The sequence below is a fragment of the Elephas maximus genome, chromosome X (assembly GCF_024166365.1).
Source record: "Elephas maximus indicus isolate mEleMax1 chromosome X, mEleMax1 primary haplotype, whole genome shotgun sequence".
Lineage (NCBI taxonomy): Eukaryota > Metazoa > Chordata > Mammalia > Proboscidea > Elephantidae > Elephas > Elephas maximus.
Genome location: NC_064846.1, coordinates 114,365,868 through 114,387,825, shown reverse-complemented (window position 1 = coordinate 114,387,825; position 21,958 = coordinate 114,365,868). Strand labels below are relative to the sequence as shown.

Sequence of the window (21,958 nt, the reverse complement as noted above, 5' to 3'; positions counted from 1 at the left end):
TAAAGTACCAAAAAAAAAAAAAGAGTTGCCTGTGGCTGAAGATGAGAATGAGGACTGGAAATGGGCACAAGGGAGTTTTTCTGGGTGACAGAAATGTTCCAAAATTGGCGGTAGTTGCAAAATTCTGTAAATTTACTAAAAGTCATTTAATTGTATACTTAAAATGGATTAATTTTATGGTATGTAAATTATACCTCAAGAAAGCTGTTAAAAGAATAAAACCCAAACCCACTGCCATCGAGTTGATCCCAATTCATAACAACTCTATAGGACAGAGTAGAATTGCCCCATAGGGTTTCCAAGGCTGTAAATTTTTACGGAAGCAGACTGCCACAACTTTCTCCTGCGGAGCAGCTGGTAGATTCAAACCACTGACCTTTTGGTTAGCAGCCAAGCACTTAACCACTGTGATGCCAGAGTTCCTTCGTTAAAAGAATAAAGAGAGTAAAAAAAAAAAACCCTCAAAAGTCACTTAAACAATCCTGTTACACATGGTAAGCAATACTAACCAGTACAAACTGCTGAAATAAATATTATAAACAGTTAAAAAGGAAAAAGTTTTTGGTAAATAAGTATATTTGATACATTCAGCAAATGGGGAATTACTTTCAGCAAATTGTCATTGAAATGGCCTGTTTTCTTGTAGGAGACCACTATTATAAGAACTCCACAAATAGTTTAAACAGAGAAGAAAATATTCTTTGATGGTTACAAGAGTGGGGAGGGAGGGAGGGAGAGGGGTATTCACTAGATAGAAGACAAGAACTATTTTAGGTGAAGGGAAAGACACAATACAGGAGAGGTCAGCAGAACTGGACTAAACCAAAAGCAGTTTCCTGAATAAACTGAATGCTTCGAAGGCCAGCGTAGCAGCGGTGGGGTTTTGGGGACCACAGTTTAGGGGACATCTAGGTCAATTGACATAATAAAATATATTAAGAAAACATTCTGCATCCCACTTTGGAGAGTGGTGTCTGGGGTCTTAAACGCTAGCGAGCGGCCATCTAAGATGCATCAATTGGTCTCAACCCACCTGGAGCAAAGGAGAATGAAGAACACCAAGGACACAAGGTAATTATGAGCCCAAGAGACAGGAAAGGCCACATAAACCAGAGACTACATCAGCCTAAGACCAGAAGAACTAGATGGTGCCTGGCTACAACTGATGACTGCCCTGACAGGGAACACAACAGAGAACCCCTGAGGGAGCAGGAAAGCAGTGGGATGCAGACCTCAAATTCTCATAAAAAGACCAGACTTAATGGTCTGACTGAGACTAGAAGGACCCCGGAAGTCATGGTCCCCAGACCTTCTGTTAGCCCAAGACTGGAACCATTCCCAAAGCCAGCTCTTCAGACAGGATTGGACTGGCCTATAGGATAGAAAATGACAGTGGTGAGAGTGAGCTTCTTGGATCAAGTAGACACATGAGACTATGCGGGCAGCTCCTGTCTGGAGGGGAGATGAGAAGGCAGAGGGGAACAGAAGCTGGCTGAATGGACATGAAAATAGAGGGTGGAGAGAAGGAGAGCGGTGTCTTAGTAAGGGGAGAGCAACTAGGAATACATAGCAAGGTGTATATAAATTTTTGTATGAGAGATTGACTTGATTAGTAACCTTTCATTTAAAGCACAATAAAAATTAAAACAAAAAAGAAAGAAATGGCTGCTTTCTACCCCATAAGGTTGTTGGGAGGGTTAAATGAGCTAATGCAGGGTCTGACATATGGCAAGTAGCCAATGGTAACTAATCTTAATAATTAAGTTCTCTGGGACTCAGTTTCCACATCAGTAAAATGAAGATAATAACACCATCAGTGTATAAATAGCTACCATTTATTGCACACCTGCTTTGTGTCAGAATCTATCCTAGCTGTTTACTAATTAATGTATGTAAAGTTTGAAGAGTATATCAGGAAAATAATCTAGAGGAGTCCTCCAGTCTCAACCAGTCCAGTAGGCCTGGTTTTCTTTTTTCAAATTTGAGGCTCTGTTCCACATTTTATTTCCATTCTATCAGGGTCCAGCTATTGTGGCCCTGATCAGAACAGTCAGTATTGGTTGCTGGCACCATCCAGTTCTTCTAGTCTCAGAGTAAATGAGGCCTTGGTTCATGCAGACTATTTGTCCTATAGACTAGTTTCTTTTTTGTGTCTTTGGTTTCCTTCTTTCTCTTTTGCTTCTGACCAGCAGAGACCTCTAACTAGACAGCCACTTGCAGGCTTTTAAGACCCCAGACACTACTCACCAACCTAGGATGTAGAACATAATTTTATGTACTATATTATATCAATTGACCGAGATGTCCCAAGAAACTATGGTCCTAATCCTTCAAACCTAGAAAATTCAATTCTGCGAGGTGTTTGGATATGTCTAAGAAGTATGCATAACCGTGCCCCCTATATGCTTTATTATATATATAAATATATGTACATACATTCACATACATGCATATGCCTATATACATACACATATATACATACCTAAACACGTATATGCCTACATACATACATATCAGCACATGTATTTCTGGTTGTTTTTGCTGTCGTTTCTAAATTATATATGCCACAGTAATTACCAATAAGTCCTTTTTTATCGTGTACTTTTTAGTGACATCATTTACCTTCATCAAGCTGTGTACACTTCAACCTCATTTGGTGTAACCTTTCTCATCACCAAAAATAACAAGTAAATCTAGAAAGTGAATATCCCCATTCCCCATTCTCCCATCCCTGATAATCACTAATGAACATTAGTTTCTGTATATTTACTTGTTCATGTCATTTCATAAAACTGAGAACATACAATATTTTTTTGTGACTTATTTTGCTCAGTATAAAACTGAGAACATACAATATTTTTTGTGACTTATTTTGCTCAGTATAAAACTGAGAACATACAATTTTTTTTGTGACTTATTTTGCTCAGTATAATGACTAACAGGTATATGCATGTTCCAAAATGTTTTGGGAACTCATTTTTCTTTTTTTTTAATTTTATTTATTTTGTTGTTGTTGTGCTTGCCAATATACACAGTAAAACATACAATTCAACAGTTTCTACATGAACAATTCAGTAACACTGATTAAATTCAAGTTGTATAACCATTCTAACCCTCCTTCTGAGTTGTTCCTCCCCAATTTACATAAACTCACTGCCCCCTAAAGTTCCTAGCTAATCTTTTCAGTTGCTGTTGTCAATTTGATCCCATGTAGATAGTTCTTAAAAGAGCACTATGCTCCAGGCAGACATTCTTTACTAGTTAAGCTAAACTATTGTTCAGTTTTAAGAAGACTTCAGGGGATATCTCTGGTTGAAGGTTTAAAGGTAATCTTAGGGCAATAGTTTCAAGGGTTCGTCTGTCCTCCATGGCTCCAGCAAGTCTGGAGTCCATGAGAATTTAAAATTCTGTTCTGCACTTCCCCTTTTGATCAGGATTCTGTTCTGGAATCTTTGATCAAAATGTTCAGTAATGGTAGCTGGGCACCATCCAGTTCTTCTAGTATCATGAAAAAGGAGGTAGCTGTTCATGGAGACAATTCCTCTTCCCATTCCTGACTCTCCGCTGTTGCTCCAGGCAAAGAGAGACCAACTGTTGTGTTTTGGACATTACACAACAAATTAGGAGATAGAACGGAAGCACTAAACATGTTATTAGGCCAATTAACCGGGAAGTCCTATGAAACCATGACCATAAAACTCGAAACTAAGAAGCCAAATTCCATGAAGTATTTGGTTGTACATAAGCAGCCTCAGCAGCTACTCTTTTTTTAGTAGTTGTTGTAACTGTACCGCACAACTTTGCCAATTCAACTTTTTACAGGTGTACAACTTACTGACAGCAATTACAATAACCAGCTGTGCAACCTTAACCTTAATCAATGCAATTATTCCATCCCCATTAACCCCTCCTTTCCCCCTCCCTCTCAGCCCTGGTCACTACTAATAAACCTTGGTCTTTATACATTTGGCTTTTCTTGTCTTTTTATAAGTGAGATCATACAATACTCGACCTTTTGTGATTGACTTATTTCACTCAAGCTCCACCCATATTGTAGAATGTATCAAGACGTCAAGTCTCCTACTGGCTGAGTAGCATTCCATTGTACATATATACCACATTTTGTTTATCCATTCATCTGCTGATAGGCATTTAGGTTGTATCTACTTTTTGGCTATTGTGAATAGTGCTGCAATAAACATTGGTGTACAAGTCTCTCTGTCTGAGTCTTTGCTTTCGAGTCTTTTGGGTACATACCTAGGAGTGGAATTGCTGGGCTATACAGTAGTTACTACTTCTAGTTTTTTGAGAAACCACCACACAGTTTTCAAGGTCTGTACCATTTTACATTACCACCAGCAATGAATAATGGTTTCAATTTCCCCACATCTTCACGAACATTTCTTATTTTCTTTTTTTAAATCTTAGCCATCCTAAACCAAAAAAGCCTGTTGTCATTGAGTCAATTCCGATTCATAGCGACGGTATCTCATCATAATTTTGATTTGCATCTCTCTGATGGCTAATGATGTTGAGCATCTTTTCATGTTACTGGTGGCCATCTGAATGTCCTCTTTGGGTGAAATGTCTGTTCATGTCCTTTGCCCATTTTATGATGGGGTTACTTGTCTTTTCGTTGTCAAGTTGTCAAAAATTTATATATATTTTGATTATTAGATTTTTATTGGAGAGATGGTTTCTGAAGATATTCTCCAAGTCAGTAGTTTGTCTTTTCATTTTTTTGTAAAATCTTTTGATGAACAAAACTTTTTAATTTTTACAAGGTCCCATTTATTTTACATTTTGCTGATTGTGCTTTTGTTATTATGAGACAATCCATTGTTAAAAGCTAGGCCTGACAGCTTTGCCCCTGCATTTTCTTTGAGGGATTTTATGGTTTTAGTTTGCACATTTAGGTCCTCAATCCCTTTGAGTTTGTTTTTGTGTATGGTGTGAAGCATGGGTCCTATTTCATTTTTCTGCAGGCAGAAATCCAATTTTCCCAACATCATTTATCGAAGAGACTCTTCTTTCCCCATCAAATGGAGTTAGCACCATTGTCAAAAATCAGTTGACCACAAATGTATGGGTTTATTTCTGGACTCTCAATTCTCTTACATTGGTCTATGTATTGTTATATCACCACAGTAGTTTTTTAGTAGTGTGTTACATAGATCCCATGTAGTTATTTTTTCCCGTTGTTGACTTCTAGCTTCATACCATTCTGGTCAAAGAAGACACTTTGTAAGATTTCAATCTTTTTTAATATCTTGAGACTTGTTTTGTGTTCTAGCATATGGTCTATTCTAGAAAATGATCCATGTGTGCTGCAGAAAAATGTGTGTCGCTCTGATGATGGGTGTTGTTGTTTGGTGCCGTTGAGTCTGTTCTGACTCATAGCCACACTATATACAAAAGAACAAAACACTGCCCAGTCCTCTGCCATCCTCAGCCACTGTTATACTTGAGTCCATCATTGCAGCCATTGAGTCAATCCATCTCTTTGAGGGTCTTCATCTTTTTCGCTAACCCTCTAGTTTATCATCTGCATAACACAGGTTGTTAATGAGTCTTCCTCCAATCCTGATGCCCCGTTCTTCTTCATATAGTTCAGCTTCTTGGATTATTTGCTCAGGATACAGATTGAATAAGTATGGTGACAGGGTACAACCCTGATGAACACCTTTCCTGACTTTCAACCATGCAGTATTCCCTTGTTCTGTTCCAACAACTGCCTCTTGATCCATGTACAGATTCCTCATGAGCACAATTAAGTGTTCCAGATTCCCATTCTCCACAATGTCATCCATAATTTGTTATGATCACAAATGCCTTTGCATAGTCAATGAAACACAGGTAAACATTTTTCTGGTATTCTCCGCTTTTAGCCAGGATGAACCTGACGTCGACAATGTTATTCCTCATTCCACGTCCTCTTCTGAATTTGGCTTGAATTTCTGGCAGTTCCCTGTCTCTTTTGAATGGTTTTCAGCATAATTTTACTTGTGTGTGATATTAATTATATTGTTCAATAATTTCCGCATTCTGTTGGATCACCTTTCTTTGGAATGGGCAGAAATGTGGATTTCTTCCATTCAGTTGGCCAGGTAGCTACCCTCAAAATTTCTTGGCACGGATGAGTGAGCACCTCTAGCGCTGCATCCAGTTGTTGAAACATCTCAATTGGTATCCCGTCAATTCCTGCAGACTTGTTTTTCACCATTCCCTTCAGCGCAGCTTGAATGTTGACCAATTCTTTTTGGTACAGTGACTCTGTGTATTCCTTCCATCTTCTTTTGATGTTTCTTGCATCGTTTAGTATTTTCCCCATAGAATCCTTCAATATTGCAACTTGAGGCTTGAATTTTTTCTTCGGTTCTTTAAGCCTGGGAAATGTTGAGTGTGTTCTACCCTTTTGGTTTTCTAACTACAGGTCCTTTGCACATGTCATTATAATACTTTGTCTTCTCGAGGTGCCCCTTGAAATCTTCGGCTCAGCTCATTTACTTCATCATTTCTTCCTTTCGCTGTAGCTACTCTACATTCAAGAGCAACTTTCAAAGTCTCTTCTGACATCCATTTTGGTCCATCCTTTCTCTCCTGTCTTTTTAATGACCTCTTGCTTTCCTTGTGTATTATGTCCTTTATGTCATTCCACAACTTGTCTGGTCTTTGGTCATTACTGTTCAATGCCTCAAATCTATTCCTGAGATAGTCTCTAAATTCAGGTAGGATATACTCAAGGTCATATTTTGGCTCTCGTGGACTTGATCTAATTTTCTTCAGCTTTAACTTGAATTTGCATGAGCAATTGATGGTCTGTTTTGCAGTATGCCCCTGACCTTGTTCTGACTGATGATATTGAGCTTCTCCATTGTCATTTCCACAGATGTAGCCTATTTGATTCCTGTGTACTCCATCTGGCAAGGTCCACATGTAGAGTCACCATTTATATTGTTGAGAAAAGGTGTTTGCCATGAGTAAGTCACTGGTCTCGCAAAATTCTATCATGTGATCTCTGGCATCGTTTCTATCACCAAGACATATTTTCCAAATACTGATCCTTCTTTGTTTTCAACTTTCACATTCCAATCACCAGTAATTATCAATGCATCCTGATGGCATGTTTGAGCCATTTCAGACTGCAGAAGTTGGTAAAAATCTTCAATTTCTTCATCTTTGGCACTAGTGATTGATGTGTAAATTTGAATAATAGTTGTATTAACTGGTCTTCCTTGTAAGCATATGGACATTACCCTATCACTGACAGCGTTGTACTTCAGGATAGATCTTGAAATGTTATTTTCGACAATGAATGTGATGCCATACCTCTTCAATTTCTCATTCCTGGCATAATAGACCATATGACTGTCTGATTCGAAATGGCCAATATCAGTCCATTTCAGCTTACTAATGCCTAGGATATTGATGTTTATTCATTTCCTTTTTGACAACTTCCAATCTTCCTAGATTCATACTTTGTACATTCCACGTTCCGGTTATTAATGGATGTTTGCAGCTGTTTCTTCTCATTTTGAGTCATGCCACATCAGCAGATGAAGGTCCTAAAAGTTCGACTCCAGATAATGGGTAGAGTGTTCTATATATGACCATTAGTTCAAATTGGCTTATGGCTTTAAAGTTTTCAGTGTCCTTAGTGATCTTCTGTTTATATGTTCTTTCCAGAATTGAAAATGGTGTGCTGAAGTCCCCAACTATTATTTGGAGTTGTGTATTTCTCCTTTCATATTAGTATTTGTTACATGTATTTTGGAACACTGATATTAGGTGCATATATAATTTTTATGTCTTCATGCTGGATTGACCCCTTTATTACTATGTAATGTCTTTCTTTATCGCTTGTAATAGATTTTTATTTAAAGTCTATTTTATCTGATATCAGTATGGCCACCTCTGCTCTTTTTTGTTTACTGGTTGCATGAGATATTTTTTTCCATCCTTTTTATTTTTGGTCTGTTTGTGTCTTTATGTCTAAGGCGTGTTTCTTGTAGACAGTTAAAGGATGGATCATTTTGTTTTTTTTAATTAATTCTGCCACTCTCTGCTGTTTGTATGTGAAGTTTAGACCATTTACATTTGAGGTTATTATGGAATACGAAGTGTATTCATTTTGCTAGATTTTTGAATGTTTCATATATTATTTGTCTTTTTATTCTCATTCTTCTGTTACTGTTTTGCTACCTTCTTGTGATGAATCTTTTTTATTTTTTCTTGTGTATTTTTTCTAGTTGATTTCTTAGTGGTTACCACACGTTACATTATACAATTTATAATTTTGACAACATTTATCATATGAACACGAGGTAACATACATTAGCTTATTAAATCTATTCCTGATTTCCTCCTCCCTTCCCCATTTCTGTTGGTGAGTCTCCCTTAACATCGCTGCACATGTTATATCCGATAGGTTTACTTTGTTCTTAGTTTTTGTTAACTTGATGTTGTATTGTTTGCAGGATTAAATAATTGAATTCATTCCCTGAAAATGTCTTATACGTAGTCCTTATGATTGCCCATGTTGTTGAGTTTTTTTCAAGATCTCTCTCTTATTTTTCCCCCAGTATAGATTTGACTGTTTAATGTTCTTGCCTTTCCCTTTGGAGAATTCCCTTGAGTAATATTTTCAGAGATTGTCAGTGGCAAATTCCCAGAGCTTCTGTTTATTTGGGAATACCTTGATTTCTCCCTCATTTTTGAATGATACCTTTGAGGGGTAAAGAATTCTTGGTTGGCAATTCTATTCATTCAATATTTTATGTATGTCACCCCATGTCTTCTGGCCTCTAGAATTTCTTGGGAGAAATCACACTGATTCTTATGAATGACCCTTGATGTCATATTGTGTTTTACTCTTGCTGCTTTCAGAATTCTCTCCTTGTCTTTGGTTTTCAGGAACTTTATTAGAATATGGCTCAGGGTGGATCTTTTTGTATTTCTTCTAGTTGGCATTTGTGTAACTTCCTGTATTTGCAGGCTTGGTTTTCTGTGCAGTTCTGAGAAATTCTCTATGATTATCCCTTGGGAAATTCTATGCCTTTATTGCCATAGCGCTTTGGGATTCCAATAATTCCAATGTCAGATTTCTTAATTGAATCTCATTTCCATTTGGCTTTGTCTGCTTTTCTTTGTTTTCTCTTGAGATTTGATAACTTCAGTTAGTCCATCTTCTAGTTCCCTTATTCGATCTTCTGTCTTTTCAATTCTATTGAGTGTTTCTCTTGCATTTTCTAATTCAGTTGCTTTATCCTTCAATTCCAGTAATTCTCTTTTTTTTTAATATTTTCACTTTACTTATTTTCTTATTTTGTTCCTCAATTTGTTTCCCGATCTCCACTAGTTTTCTGTGAGCTTTTTGCTTTTTTTTAAACCATATTTAGCACCACTGTCTTGAAAGTTTTCTGATTCTTTCCATTAGGCTGGTCTCCATAGGAGAAATTTCCTCTTCATATTCTCCTTTTGATTGGTCCTTCTTTTCTTATGATTTTGTTTTACTAATTTTTGTTAAAGTTGAGACATTTTTATATCTTTTTTAATATTTTAATTTCTAAATTTTCTGATTTATAAGGGAATTGTACTTGTTAGATTTAGCTCCACTATCTTCTCCTAAGGGCACTCTTGTCCTTAGGTTTTTTTGGCAATGGGTTAGGAATTTGGTCTGCAGTATTCATCTGGGTGCTTATGTCTCTAGGTGCTTATTCTGGTTTTTCCTGAGATGGCTGACTTTGTTGGTATGTCTTCTGATGTTTTGGCTGTGGCCCTATGTGTAGCCCTGTGGTTGGTTTTTTCACTCCCATAAGTGGGGTTTCCGATGTCTTAGGCTTTGCAGCTCAATGCACATGCATGGGGGTTTTTCGCTGGCCACAGACATGAAAGAACATTAAGTGGTGGGGCTCAGCTTTCCTGAGGAAAAGGTGGGGAGTGCTTTATGTCCTTCCCTCATGGAAGCCACTGTACAGGGTCTCCCATGTGTGTCCTCCTGTGGGCAGGAAGTCAGTTGTTTTTCTCTGTGGTGCCTACTGAAGTATTTTTCTTGCCCTGGCTGAAGTATGTGTCACATGGCTATTCTGTTTGTTTGGGTCTTAGAGCCCGTCCACCTCAGGTCTCAGGGAGATACAACAACACTCACTCACAGTACGTTGGTCTACAATCGCCCCTTCCCAAGTGTGCAGCCTGAGAACTTTCACAGACAATCTGCACCGCCTTAACAATTGGGCTACTACTTCCTTAGTTTAGATCCCATCCTATGTTCTTTGTTCAGGATGTTACCTGCCCCATCCTAAAATGGCCACAATAAGCCAAGTCCTTCAGGCACCAGTGGCTAGAATCTTTCAGCTTCTGTGCTGCCCCTACTCTTTTTCTCCCCCACTTCTGGACTCAGCTCAACTCTCCAACACTTTAGCTGCCTTACAGGGTTCTGAGATCTCAGTCTGCACTCATTTTTTTTTCATTGTTCAGTGAGATAGTCGCTGGGGGATAAACAAGAGCACGTACTTACTCTGACATCTTGCCCTGCCTCTCTTTGCCCAGCTTTTGATTGGGTTGTCTTTTTGTTGTTACATTGTAGAAGTTTTCTATATAATTTGCATATTAGACCCTTAACAGTTATATCATTCCCAAAGGATTTTTTCCAGTTTCTAGGTTTTCTCTTTACTCTTGATAAAGTCTTTTGATGAACATAAGTATTTAACTTTTATGAGGTCCCAGTTATTTAAATTTTGTTTTCCATTGCTTGTGCATTCATTATCATGTTTGATAACCTGTTACTGAAAAAAATTAGGTCCTGAAGCTTTACTCCTATATTTTCTTCTAAGAACCTTATGGTTTTAGATTTTAAATTTGGGTCCTTGATCCATTTTGAATTAGTTTTTGTGTATGGTGTGAGGTATGGATCTTGTTTCATTTTTCTGCATGTGAAAATCCACTTTGCCAGCACGACTTGTTGAAGAGACTATTCCTGCTCCATTGAATGGATTTAGTACCCTTGTCAAAAATCAACTGACCATAGATGTTTGTATTTCTTTCTAGATTTTGAACTCTATTCCATTGGTCTATGTGTCTATCATTAAAACAGTGTCAGGCTGTTTTGATTATTGTAGCTGTACACTATGTTCTGAAGTCAGGAAGTGTGAGGCCTCTTACTTTGATTTTCTTCAGAATTGCTTTGGCTATTGGGGGTCTCTTGTCATTCCATATAAAACTAAGGATTAGTTTTTGTATTTCTGTAAAGAATGCTGTTGGAATTTTGATCAGGATTGCATTGTATCTGTAGATTGCTTTGGGCAGTATTGACATCTTGACTATATTAAGTCTTCCAATCCATGAACGCGGAATGTCTTTCCATCTATTTAGGTCTTCTTTAGTCTCTTAGTATTTTATAATTTTCATTGTATAAGTCTTTCATATCCCTGGTTAAATTTATTCTGAGATATTTTATTATCTCAGATGCTACTGTAAATGGAGTTGTTCTCTTAATCTCCTTTTTGGACTTCTTATTGCTGGTGTATAGAAACCCAACTGATTTTTTGTTTGTTGACTTATATGCTGCAATTTTGCTAAATTCCTCTATTAGTTCTAGCTTTTTAGTAAATTCTTTGGGATTTTCTATATATAGGACCATGTCATCTGCGAAGAGGGATAGTTTTACCTCTTCCTTTCTAATTTGGATAATTTTTATTTCTTTTTCTTGTCTTATTTCTCTGGCTAGGACTTCTGGTACAATATTGTATAGGAGTGTGGAGAGTGGGCATCCTTGTCTTGTTCCCATTTTCAAGGGGAAAGTTCTCAATCTTTCTCCATTGAGTATAATGTTGTCTGTTGGTTTTTCATAAATGCCCTTAATCATATTGAGGAAATTTCCTTTTATTCCTATCTTGTTAAGAGCTTTTATCAAGAAAGGGTGCTGGATCTTATTAACTTTTGATTATAAAAAATTTCAAGCACATACAAATCATAAAAGTATAATGAACTCCCAAGTACTTATCGCCCAGTTTAGTTTCAGCAATTATTACCACACAGTCAATTTTGTTTCATCTACACCTCATTCCCCCCAAAACATTGGATTATTATGGATAAAATTACGTATATTCTGTAGCTATAATATGTTGTTGTTAGGTACCATCAAGTAGATTCCAACTCATAGTGACCCTACGTGACAGGGTAGAGCTGTCCATAGGGTTTTTTAGGCTGCAATCTTTATGGAAGCAGATGGCTAGGTCTTTCTCTTGTGCAGCTGCTGGGTGGGTTCTAACTGCCAATCTTTCTGTTAATAGCCAAGCACTTAACTGTTGCACCACCATGGCTCCATAGCTATATCATCTGTAAATATTTCTATATCTTGACTCTCTAGGTTCACGTTACAGCAGCCTCTGGCAGCTGCAGCAGGTAAAAGCAGCACAAGTAAGGAGGGGGTGTCTCATTGTATCCTCAATAGCCATTGTGGGGTGGACCCTTAGAACTCAATTTTCTCCTGTCTAAGAGACCTACCATGGCAAAGGTAAAACTCAACAGCCTTTTTAATCCTACTCGTTAGTTACAGGATTCTCAAACCCAAAGGGTAGCTCTTTTGTTTTCAGAATCTGCCCTGCTCTTGCTCCCTTTCCCCTTCTCTTCTCTCCTTTAGGAATTGAAGATAACCTTTTCCTACAAAGAGGCTATTAAGGCATCCTTGTTACTTGTGTTCCTACATTGTTCATACTCTCTATATGGCTCTTGACTGCTGCTGTCTGGTTTCCTGAGTATCAAAATGACAATCCTCACTGCTTTCCCCTGCCTCTGACTCCCTACATATTTCAGGGTTTGTGATGACCTACCTGGCTGCTTGTCGTTCCCATATAACCATACCATCATCATCATTATCATCTTTCATCTCATCATCATATTTATAAGAGCTACTAATTAAGCATTTATGATGTGCGAGGTCCTGTGATAAGCACTTTATATATATTATCTCACTTGATCCTCCAACAACCCTAAGGTAAGTTTTATCTACAGAATAGATCTGATGAGGACCCTGAGGCTCAGAGACATGTCAGAGCTGGGATTCAAACTCAGGGTTGTATGATTCCCAAGCCCATGTTTTCACTTGTGAACAGCTCTTATTTTATTCTTTTAAAAACTATTTTAAGAAAAGTATACATGCTCAATGTACAAAACTCAAACACTATTGAAGTGAAAATTCCCTCTCTCTTCTATTCTACTTTCCATAGATAACTGCTGTCAATAGTTTGGTGTGACAAGTATAAAATATGTAACACATATATTTGCTTAAATGTGTATAAATATCTCTAGAAGGTAAGTATTAACACTGATTGCCCATGGGGAGGGGAACTGGGGAAAGGGGGTGGAAGTAAGATTTTTTACTGTGTACTCTTTCACACTTTTTTTGAATTTTTAACCTCATAAACATGTTACCTCTTCAAATAAATTAAAAATAAAAATAAAGGAAAAAGTCTTTATATCACTTATACACATATATACATATGTGCACAAAGGCCTTTTTAAAAATAAAAATGGCACTATTCCTACATATTTTTCAACCTGATTTTTTTTTTAACGTAAGAATATATCTTGGACATCTTTCCTTGTCAATAGATATTAAACTGTTTCATTGTTTCTAACAGCTACATGGTATTCTATTCTATAGATGTAATTTATTTATCTAACCATTATTGATGAACATTTGGATGTTTCCAATTACTTACTATCACAAATAATGATGCAATGAACACTGGACTTTTCTCTTTACACAACTGTACAAAGACTTCTGTAAATTAAATTCCTAGAAATCAAATTGCAAGGTCAAAGAGTATATAAAAATCTAATGCTTTTAACCAGTATGCTATGAATATAAATATTTGTAGGCATTTCTATAATTTATATAAGATCTTTCTCAGAGTTACCCTAATTAGATTTCAGACCTCTCCCCCTACCATGGTTTTCTGAACAAAGCAATAATATCTGATAATATCTGGGTATTTCTCTAAGTACAGTCTCTCCCCCACCCATGTCCAAGGCTGGGTCCTGATTCCATGCCCTGTCTTGACAGTATGTTGCCACCAACAGTCCCAGTATCACTATGCTTTTTCTCCCCACCTCACCTGCCATTAGGCATCAACAGGGCCAGCGGGCTCTCATTCCCATCAAGGTCCAAGTCTGGCGAGTCATCATCTGAGTCATTCAAGCAGGTGCCACTGATGTTGAACTGCAGAAGGAGGATGCTCAGTTGTCACCTGTCTGGTACTCCCACATGAATCAGGATGGCCAGTTCCTTCCTGTTTCACTTGTTAATTCATCTGTCAAACCATCTGAACCAAGGTCTTTTGCTACCCTCCCACCACCAAATGATCGTAGGATCAAGAGGCTGAGACTGTGTGGCTGGCTCAGGGGAAACCCATCAATCTTGTGAAACATGTTCCATAAAATAGGTGGGGGGGTCATCTTTAGATGCCCATGAAGGGCACCGCTGTCTTAAGGCCTGGTAGAACCCTAGAGAAGGGCTCCAACCTGACACTCATACATCATGTTCTCAATTGTCACCCCCCTCACAGCATTTCAAAACTCAAGTGTCATGTTTTCTAAAAGATCCTGACCATCTTCCCTAAGGAGACAGAACTAACTCCCTCTGCGTCTCAGGGTCCAACACACGCCCTTGATTGTGGCATCCACAACACTTCACTGAACTCATTTGTTTTTATGCCTGTCCTTCTCAATAGCCTGTAAGCCTCTTGATGGCTACATCCACAGTACCTATCACAGTGCCCAGCACAGAAAAGGTCTCAATAAATGCCTGATAAATGAGTGGGACTGGTAGCCAAACACCAGGGGCCCTAAGGGAGGTGGGAGCAGGACAGGACAGCCTGTCCTTTCGAAACCCTGCACTTCCCAGGGACCCAAAAGGGTTGGGCTGAACCCATGGGCCAGGACCCACCTTTGCTTTCTGGGAAGAGCCTGTCTTCAGTGCCTGATGATTGTATGTGTCCATGAGATTATAGCTCAATTGGCCAGCAGGCCCCAAGGCTGAGCTCTCCTTGCCCTTTCGCTCTGCCTTCTTGAAGAAGTCCGTGGGCTTCAGGCCTTTCTTCTTTGAACCACTTTTGGAGGGCAGTGACAGCCTGGACATGGACTCTGAAGTGCAATGAGCTGGCCTGGTTAAAGGAATGGAGCCAGCTGGGAAGATCCTCTGCAGGCCAAAGATATTGCTTGTCTTCCCAACGTTCTGTTGGAAGATATCCTACAAGAGTGTTAGTACACAAGGGGATTAGAGCTTACTCAGTGGTTACCTATATGCTAACAGCAGAGATCTGCCTGGCATTGGCAGTACTGCCATGGAAGTAGCTTACAGAAGCTCTACATATACACAGCTCATGCACAATGAATCATCGAGAATTTACTGAGTGGCATTTCTTTACCCAGCCATTGACAAGTAAGGAGAAGACGAGCAAAGGAAAAGCCTTGGGTCTACTGTCAAAACTGGAGAGAAGACTCCAAGAGTAACTGACATGAAATAAAAAATAATCAAGTGCTAAACAGAATAGTTCAAACCCTAGGGACTACAGGATTTGAGATGAGAGGTTCCAGTACTAATTCTGCTACTAGCTAGATATATGAACTCAGGAAAGTCTTCTGACCAATTCTGGGGCTGTTTGTTCAGTTGTAAAATGAAAGAATTAGGTTGGACAGGTGGTTTTCAAAGATGCTCTGTGGCTCCTTTGAGCTTCTCAGGAGGAACCTTGGGGACTGGTGGCAGGTGGAAGGCAGACAAGTGAACTCTAGGCTTCCCACCTTTATCTCATTGAGAGTAGCTGTGCTTTGATTTGTTGTATATATCAGGCTTCCACGTAAGATTTCATTTGAAAAAATGATTCAACTGCTCTAAAACAATGAAAACCACCGGACCTGATATGATCTATCTCTTTGTCCTCTTCCAACCAGCCCTAAGCTTGGTGTACACAAGATGGGTTTAAGTGAGAAGAGTTGAGGAGAAGGTGGGCCTTTAACTAAACCCTGAAGGATCCTGACAGATGGCAGTGGAGGAAAATGAGGCAGGAGGTGGACAACATAAGCTATGGTACAGGCAGTGAAACATGTTGCAAAAAGTGGGACTAGAAGCCCGATTTCCCAGTAGCTCTCTCTGACCACCCTTCAACACGGATGTATATCCCGAATATTTCAGAACATTAATGTGCATATCAGAAAATCACAGCTTCTGAGCCAAAGGAAAGTTTTAATATCCTGAAGTCCAGTTCTCCTCTGGTGCCTCTGCTACTTCACCAGCCCACGCTAAGTTCTCTCTTTACTGTAAAATCTATTAATAACAATGGTTCACATTTATTGAGTACTTACTCTGCCAGGCACTGTGTGAGGGGCTCTATACATTAGCTCTTAATTCTAAAAAAAACTCTGAAACGTTGGTATGATCCCCATTTTACATATGAGAAAATTGAGGATCTGAAAGGTTTGCAAGTGACAGAGTGGGAAACAGAACTAAGTCTCTTACCACTATACCTCACTGCCTTGTGGTGTATGCAACCTGCTGACACATGGCTTTGTAATCATCTTCAACCTGAGAGAACTGTCATTTTGCAGAATGCAGAGACTGAGTCAAAATATTAATAATAACAAAAACTAATACTATGACTACCACCACCCACCACCACCATAACCCAACATTAGAATTTATTGAGCATCTACGGTGTGCTAGGCACTATGCTTAGTGTTCACCCTGCATTACTTTAATTAATCCTTTTAACAACCCCTGAGTAGATATAACTGTCCCTATTTTAGAGATGAGGAAACTGAGGCTCAGAAAGGTTAACTTTTCCCAGGGTTTCCTACTAGTCTTTAAGTTCTTTGTGGGCAGAGACTGTTGTTATTTATGTATCTTAAGAGCCTAACATAATGTGTGGCACACTGTAGGCCCATAATAATTATTCAAATAAATAGGCTCCTTGGTAGGGTTTCCCAACCCTTCCCCCAGGCTCTTATGCCAACTGCAGAGACCTGACTCAAGCCCTTCCCAAATGCCTTCCCTCCACCCACGCCTCTTACTTCCACCAGGCGGATCTCCCTAGCCAGATCTTTAATGAGCTGTACGGTCCGCACTGTCTCTGGGATCTCATCTTCGTGGTCTGGCAGAGCCTGTCAAACAAAAAGCACGAGGAATAGACCCACACATCAATGGACAATTGATTTTCAAAAAAAGTATCAAGGCAATTCAGTGGAGAAAGGATAGACTCTTCAACAAATGGTACAAATTGGATATCCATATGAAAGAAAAAAAAGACCCCCAATTCACACCTCATGCCATATTAAAAAAAATAAAAACCCTCAAAATGGGTCACAGACCTAAATGTAAAATCTAAACTATAAACCTGCTAGAAGAAAACAGCGCAGAAAAATCTTTTTGCTCTTGAGTTAGGCAAAGATTTCTTAAATATGACACAAAAAGCACAAATCATAAAAGATAAAATTGGTAAGCTGGACTTCATAAAAAATAAAAACTTCTCTTTGAAAAACACTGTTAAGAAAAGACAAGTCACAGATTGGGAGAAATATTTGCAAAATATATATATCTGGGTAAAGGACAGGTATCAAAAGGTACAAGAACTCAGTTGTGGGCTCGGACCTCCCATTAGCTAATAAATGACAGAACACAGAATGGAAACAAGTTTTTCTGACTCCAAGACCTGTGCTCTGTCAATGCACTGATTCTGTTGCTGTACATCCTTCGCAGTGGGGAAAAAGCAAACAAAACTGTATCACAAAGTTGAATTTAGTCAAAAGTGCTATTCTAAGGGAGAAGTTTTTAAAACCCAAATTCAACTTACTTGGGTAGAAATATCCTGAAGCTATGTTACCATGTGGAAACCCTGGTGGCGTAGTGGTTAAATGCTACGGCTGCTAACCAAGGGGTCAGCAGTTAGGATTCGCCAGGTGCTCCTTGGAAACTCTATGGGGCAGTTCTACTCTGTCCCATAGGGTCGCTATGAGTTGGAATCGACTCCACGGCACTGGGTTTGGCTTTTTTTGGCTTATGTTACCATGTTGCTGCCATGGAGTGGGTTCCTATCCATAGCGACCCTGTGAACAAAAGAATGAAACACTGCCCGGTCCTGCACCATCCTCACAATCGGTGTTATGCTTGGGCCCACTGCTGCAGCCACTGTGTCAACCCATCTCATTGAAGGTCTTCCTCTTTTTTTGCTGACCCTTTACTTTATCAAGCATGATATCTTCCTCCAGGGACTGATCCCTCCTGATAACATGCCTAAAGTATGTGAGATGTAGTCTCGCCATCCTTGTTTCTAAGGAGAATTCTGGCTGTACTTCTTCCAAGAAAGATTTGTTTGTTCTTTTGGCAGTCCATGGTATATTCAATATTCTTCGCCAACACCACAATTCAAAGGCGTCAATTCTTCGGTCTTCCTTATTCATTGTCCAGCTTTCACATGCATATGAGGCAATTGAAAACACCATGACTTGGGTCAAGTGCACCTTAGTCTTCAAGGTGACATCTTTGCTTTTTAACACTTTAAAGAGGTCTTTTGCAGCAGATTTGCGCCCATTGCAATAAGTCATTTGATTTCTTGAGCGTTGATTGTGGATCCAAGTAAAATGAAACCCTTGACAACTTCAATCTTTTCTCTGTTTTTTCATGATGTTGCTTATTGGTTCAGTTGTGAGGATTTTTGTTTTCTTTATGTTGAGGTGTAATCCACACTAAAGGCTATAGTCTTTGATCTTCATCAGTAATTGCTTCGAGTCCTCTTCACTTTCAGCAAGCAAGGTTGTGTCATCTGCATTTTGCAGGTTGTTAATGAGTCTTCCTCCAATCTTTTATGCCCTGTTCTTCTTCATATAGTTCAGCTTTTCAGTTTATTTGCTCAGCATACAGATTAAATAAGTATGGTGAAAGGATACAACCCTGACGCACACCTTTCCTGACTTTAAACCATGCAGTACCCCCTTGTTCTGTTTGAAAGACTGCCTCTTGATCTATGCACAGGTTCCTCATGAGCACAATTAAGTGTTCTGGAATTCCCATTCTTCACAAATGTTATCCATAATTTGTTATGATCCACACAGTCAAATGCTTTTGCATAGTCAATAAAACACAGATAAACATCTTTCTGGTATTCCCTGCTTTCAGCCAGGATTCACCTGACATCAGCAATGATATCCCTCGTTCCACATCCTCTTCCAAATTCAGCTTGAACTTCTGGTAGTTCCCTGTCAATGTACTGCTGCAGCCACTTTTGAATGGTCTTCAGAAAAATTTTGCTTGTGTGTGATATTAATGATATTGTTCTATAATTTTTGCATACAGTTGGATCATCTTTCTTGGGAATAGGCATAAATACGGATCTCTTTCAGTTGGCTGGTCAGGTAGCTGTCTTCCAAATATCTTGGTATAGATGAGTAAGTACTTCCAGTGCTACATCCATTTGTTAAAACATCTCAATTGGTATTACATCAGTTCCTGAAGCCTTGTTTTGTTTGTTACCACAAGCAAACAAATTTTATAAAAACATCAATGTCAATGCAATGGCTGATTTGGCCAATTATCAGTTAATTATATAAAAATGTTTTTAAATGGAAAAGATGCAGACAGGTATTTGATGTTATGAAATGCAATCAACAAACATTTTTACTTTTCAAAAACCAGTGTTGGCACAGTGTAGGGAAATAAACTATGAACTTTTGGAATCTCAAAAAAATAAATAAATAAAAATCAGAGACCTCAGGGAGATTAACGGGGACAAACTAGCCTCTTCACTTGTGAGGACAGAACTCAGTGCTGGGCAACTACAGGCCCACATATAGCTCAACAGCAACCCAGGGGGAGACTCGTTGGTTGTCTCTCTTTTAATTTGTTTGCAATATTTTGAGTACCTGAGATTTATATTTTTATGCATACCGATCTCCCAAGCTTTTCTTTTGTGATTTCTTCCACTATTTTTCACCTCCCTTCTGTATCCAGAGAAGTGATAAAAATTCCTCAGCATTTCCTTCTTATTTTCCACAGTTTGATTGTTTATTTTTTCCTTTAACACGATTAATCCATCTGAAATTTATTTTGGTGGATGGGGGTCGGGGTGAAGATGAGTCCATGTGTCACAGCTGGATAACTTTAATGGTTCCCTTCCTCCCCACCCAGGGGTTCTGAAGCGGTGAAGGAGCAATGCCTCCTGTGGAACTCATTTGCACTTCATAAAAGATCCATTCCATGAGTGTGGACTCCTCAGATATGTTCCTACTCCCCTCCAGCTCCCTTTGGCCAAGATATTTGGGGCCATTCCTCGGTTCCTGGGTCTATCCTGGCCAGGGCATTAGTCCTTAGGGCCCACCTATTCACCTTCCTCCCTTTTGGTGTTCCTAGGACACGGTTACTCAGATGTTCATTTCATGGGAGGGGTCAGAGATGAAACTCAAGGTAGTCACACTTGAGGGGTGTGGAGAAAGAGAGATCACAGTTGAAGGCACAGGTGTAGGTGAGCCCAGGGAGCAAGGGAAGGCCCAAAACATGAAGTCCAAGGATATTTGAGGGGAAGGTTGGCAACAGGAAATAGATTATACAAGTTAAACTGCAGTGGCTGAAAAGTCTCCTTATGTCATTGTATGCAGAGGAAGGAGACTGTAAGGAGTATCTGAAGTCTAGAAGTGTATATTGATATTTTTTCTTTCTTTTTTTTCATTTCTTAATTTTTTAATTCAATATTTTGAATAATTCATTCACACAGTTCAAAAATCAAACAATATAATAAGATTGTCAAAGTATCACTTCCACCCCTGCCCCCATCATAAGCCCATGATCCTATTCCCACTTTTATCTAGTTTCTTAGGTATCCCTCCAGATTATATCTTCATGCAAATACAAGTACAAACATACATAATTCTTGTTTTCCCTCTTTTTTACACATAAGATAGTACACTATACACACAGTTCTGCGCTTTTACTTGAAAAATTCTGATCTTTTCAAATCAGTACATAAGAGATTTCTTATTCTCCTTTATATCTGTTTAGTATTCCACTGAATAGATGGATATTGGTGCATTTCTAAAATGGCATTTTGGCAGTATACGTCAAAAGTCTTACAATTTTATATACTTTGATCCAGTAAATTGCTCTTCCAGGAATCTATCCTGAAGAAATAATCAAAAGATGAGGGACAAAGACTGATGCATACAGGTATTATTCACTGCTGGATTTTCTGTAACTTGTTGTTGTTGTTCGGTGCCATTGAGTCAATTTTCGACTCATAGCAATTCCATGTGACAGAGTAGAACTGCCCCATAGGGTTTTCTTGGCTGTACTCTTTATGGGAGCAGATTGCCAGGTCTTTCTCCCACAGAGCCACTGGGTGCGTCCAAACCGTCAACTTTTCAGTTAGCAGTCAAGCGCTTAGCTGTTACGCCCAGCAGGGCTACTTTCTCTATAACTATCCCCTCCCCAAAAAATAGATAAAAAGGAATCGACTATAAGCAAGTAGTTAGGTAAGGAATGTTACATCCCTGCAAAGGAGTATCATGTAACTATTAAACGTTTATGAAGAACTTTGAGACACAGGGAAACAAGATAAGCCAACAGATTCAGATACAAAACTGTAAGCATAACGTGACAGCAAGTATGTTTGAAAGACGCATATAAAAAATATCAGAAGGAAATATACCAAAACATTAACAGTAGTTCCCTCTGAGTGTTAAAATTATGGGTGATTTTTTTCTTCTTATACTATTCTGTATTTTTCTAGTTCTCTATAGTAAACATGTATTATTTTCTATAATCAGAAAGAAAAGTTTAAAAATGTAATCCAAGAAATCCTTGCCCAGTCCTCTATGTTAACCCAGTAGTCCACAAGCTTCCCTGGTCCCTTCTGTTTCCCCAAAGTGTCTACCCAAGGCAGTCCCTGCAGAGGAAGAGCTCTAGAGGAGGTAGAGA

The 21,958-nt window shown here is 38.8% G+C and overlaps 1 protein-coding gene across 4 annotated transcripts in view; it reads right to left on the bottom strand.

The window, feature by feature from the left end:
- The window catches only part of PHF8 (PHD finger protein 8), a 119,932-nt gene that overhangs the window by 51,755 nt on the left and 46,219 nt on the right, over window positions 1-21,958 (bottom strand). For 3 of the 4 annotated variants that reach the window (XM_049872589.1, XM_049872587.1, XM_049872590.1), the window contains 3 exons: window positions 17,068-17,157; window positions 14,948-15,250; window positions 14,118-14,221 (listed from right to left, as the gene is read on the bottom strand). In XM_049872589.1, coding sequence (XP_049728546.1) covers window positions 14,118-14,221; window positions 14,948-15,250; window positions 17,068-17,157 — 497 coding nt within the window. The remainder of the gene's footprint in view (window positions 1-14,117; window positions 14,222-14,947; window positions 15,251-17,067; window positions 17,158-21,958) is intronic. The other variant, XM_049872588.1, reaches the window with a different exon arrangement.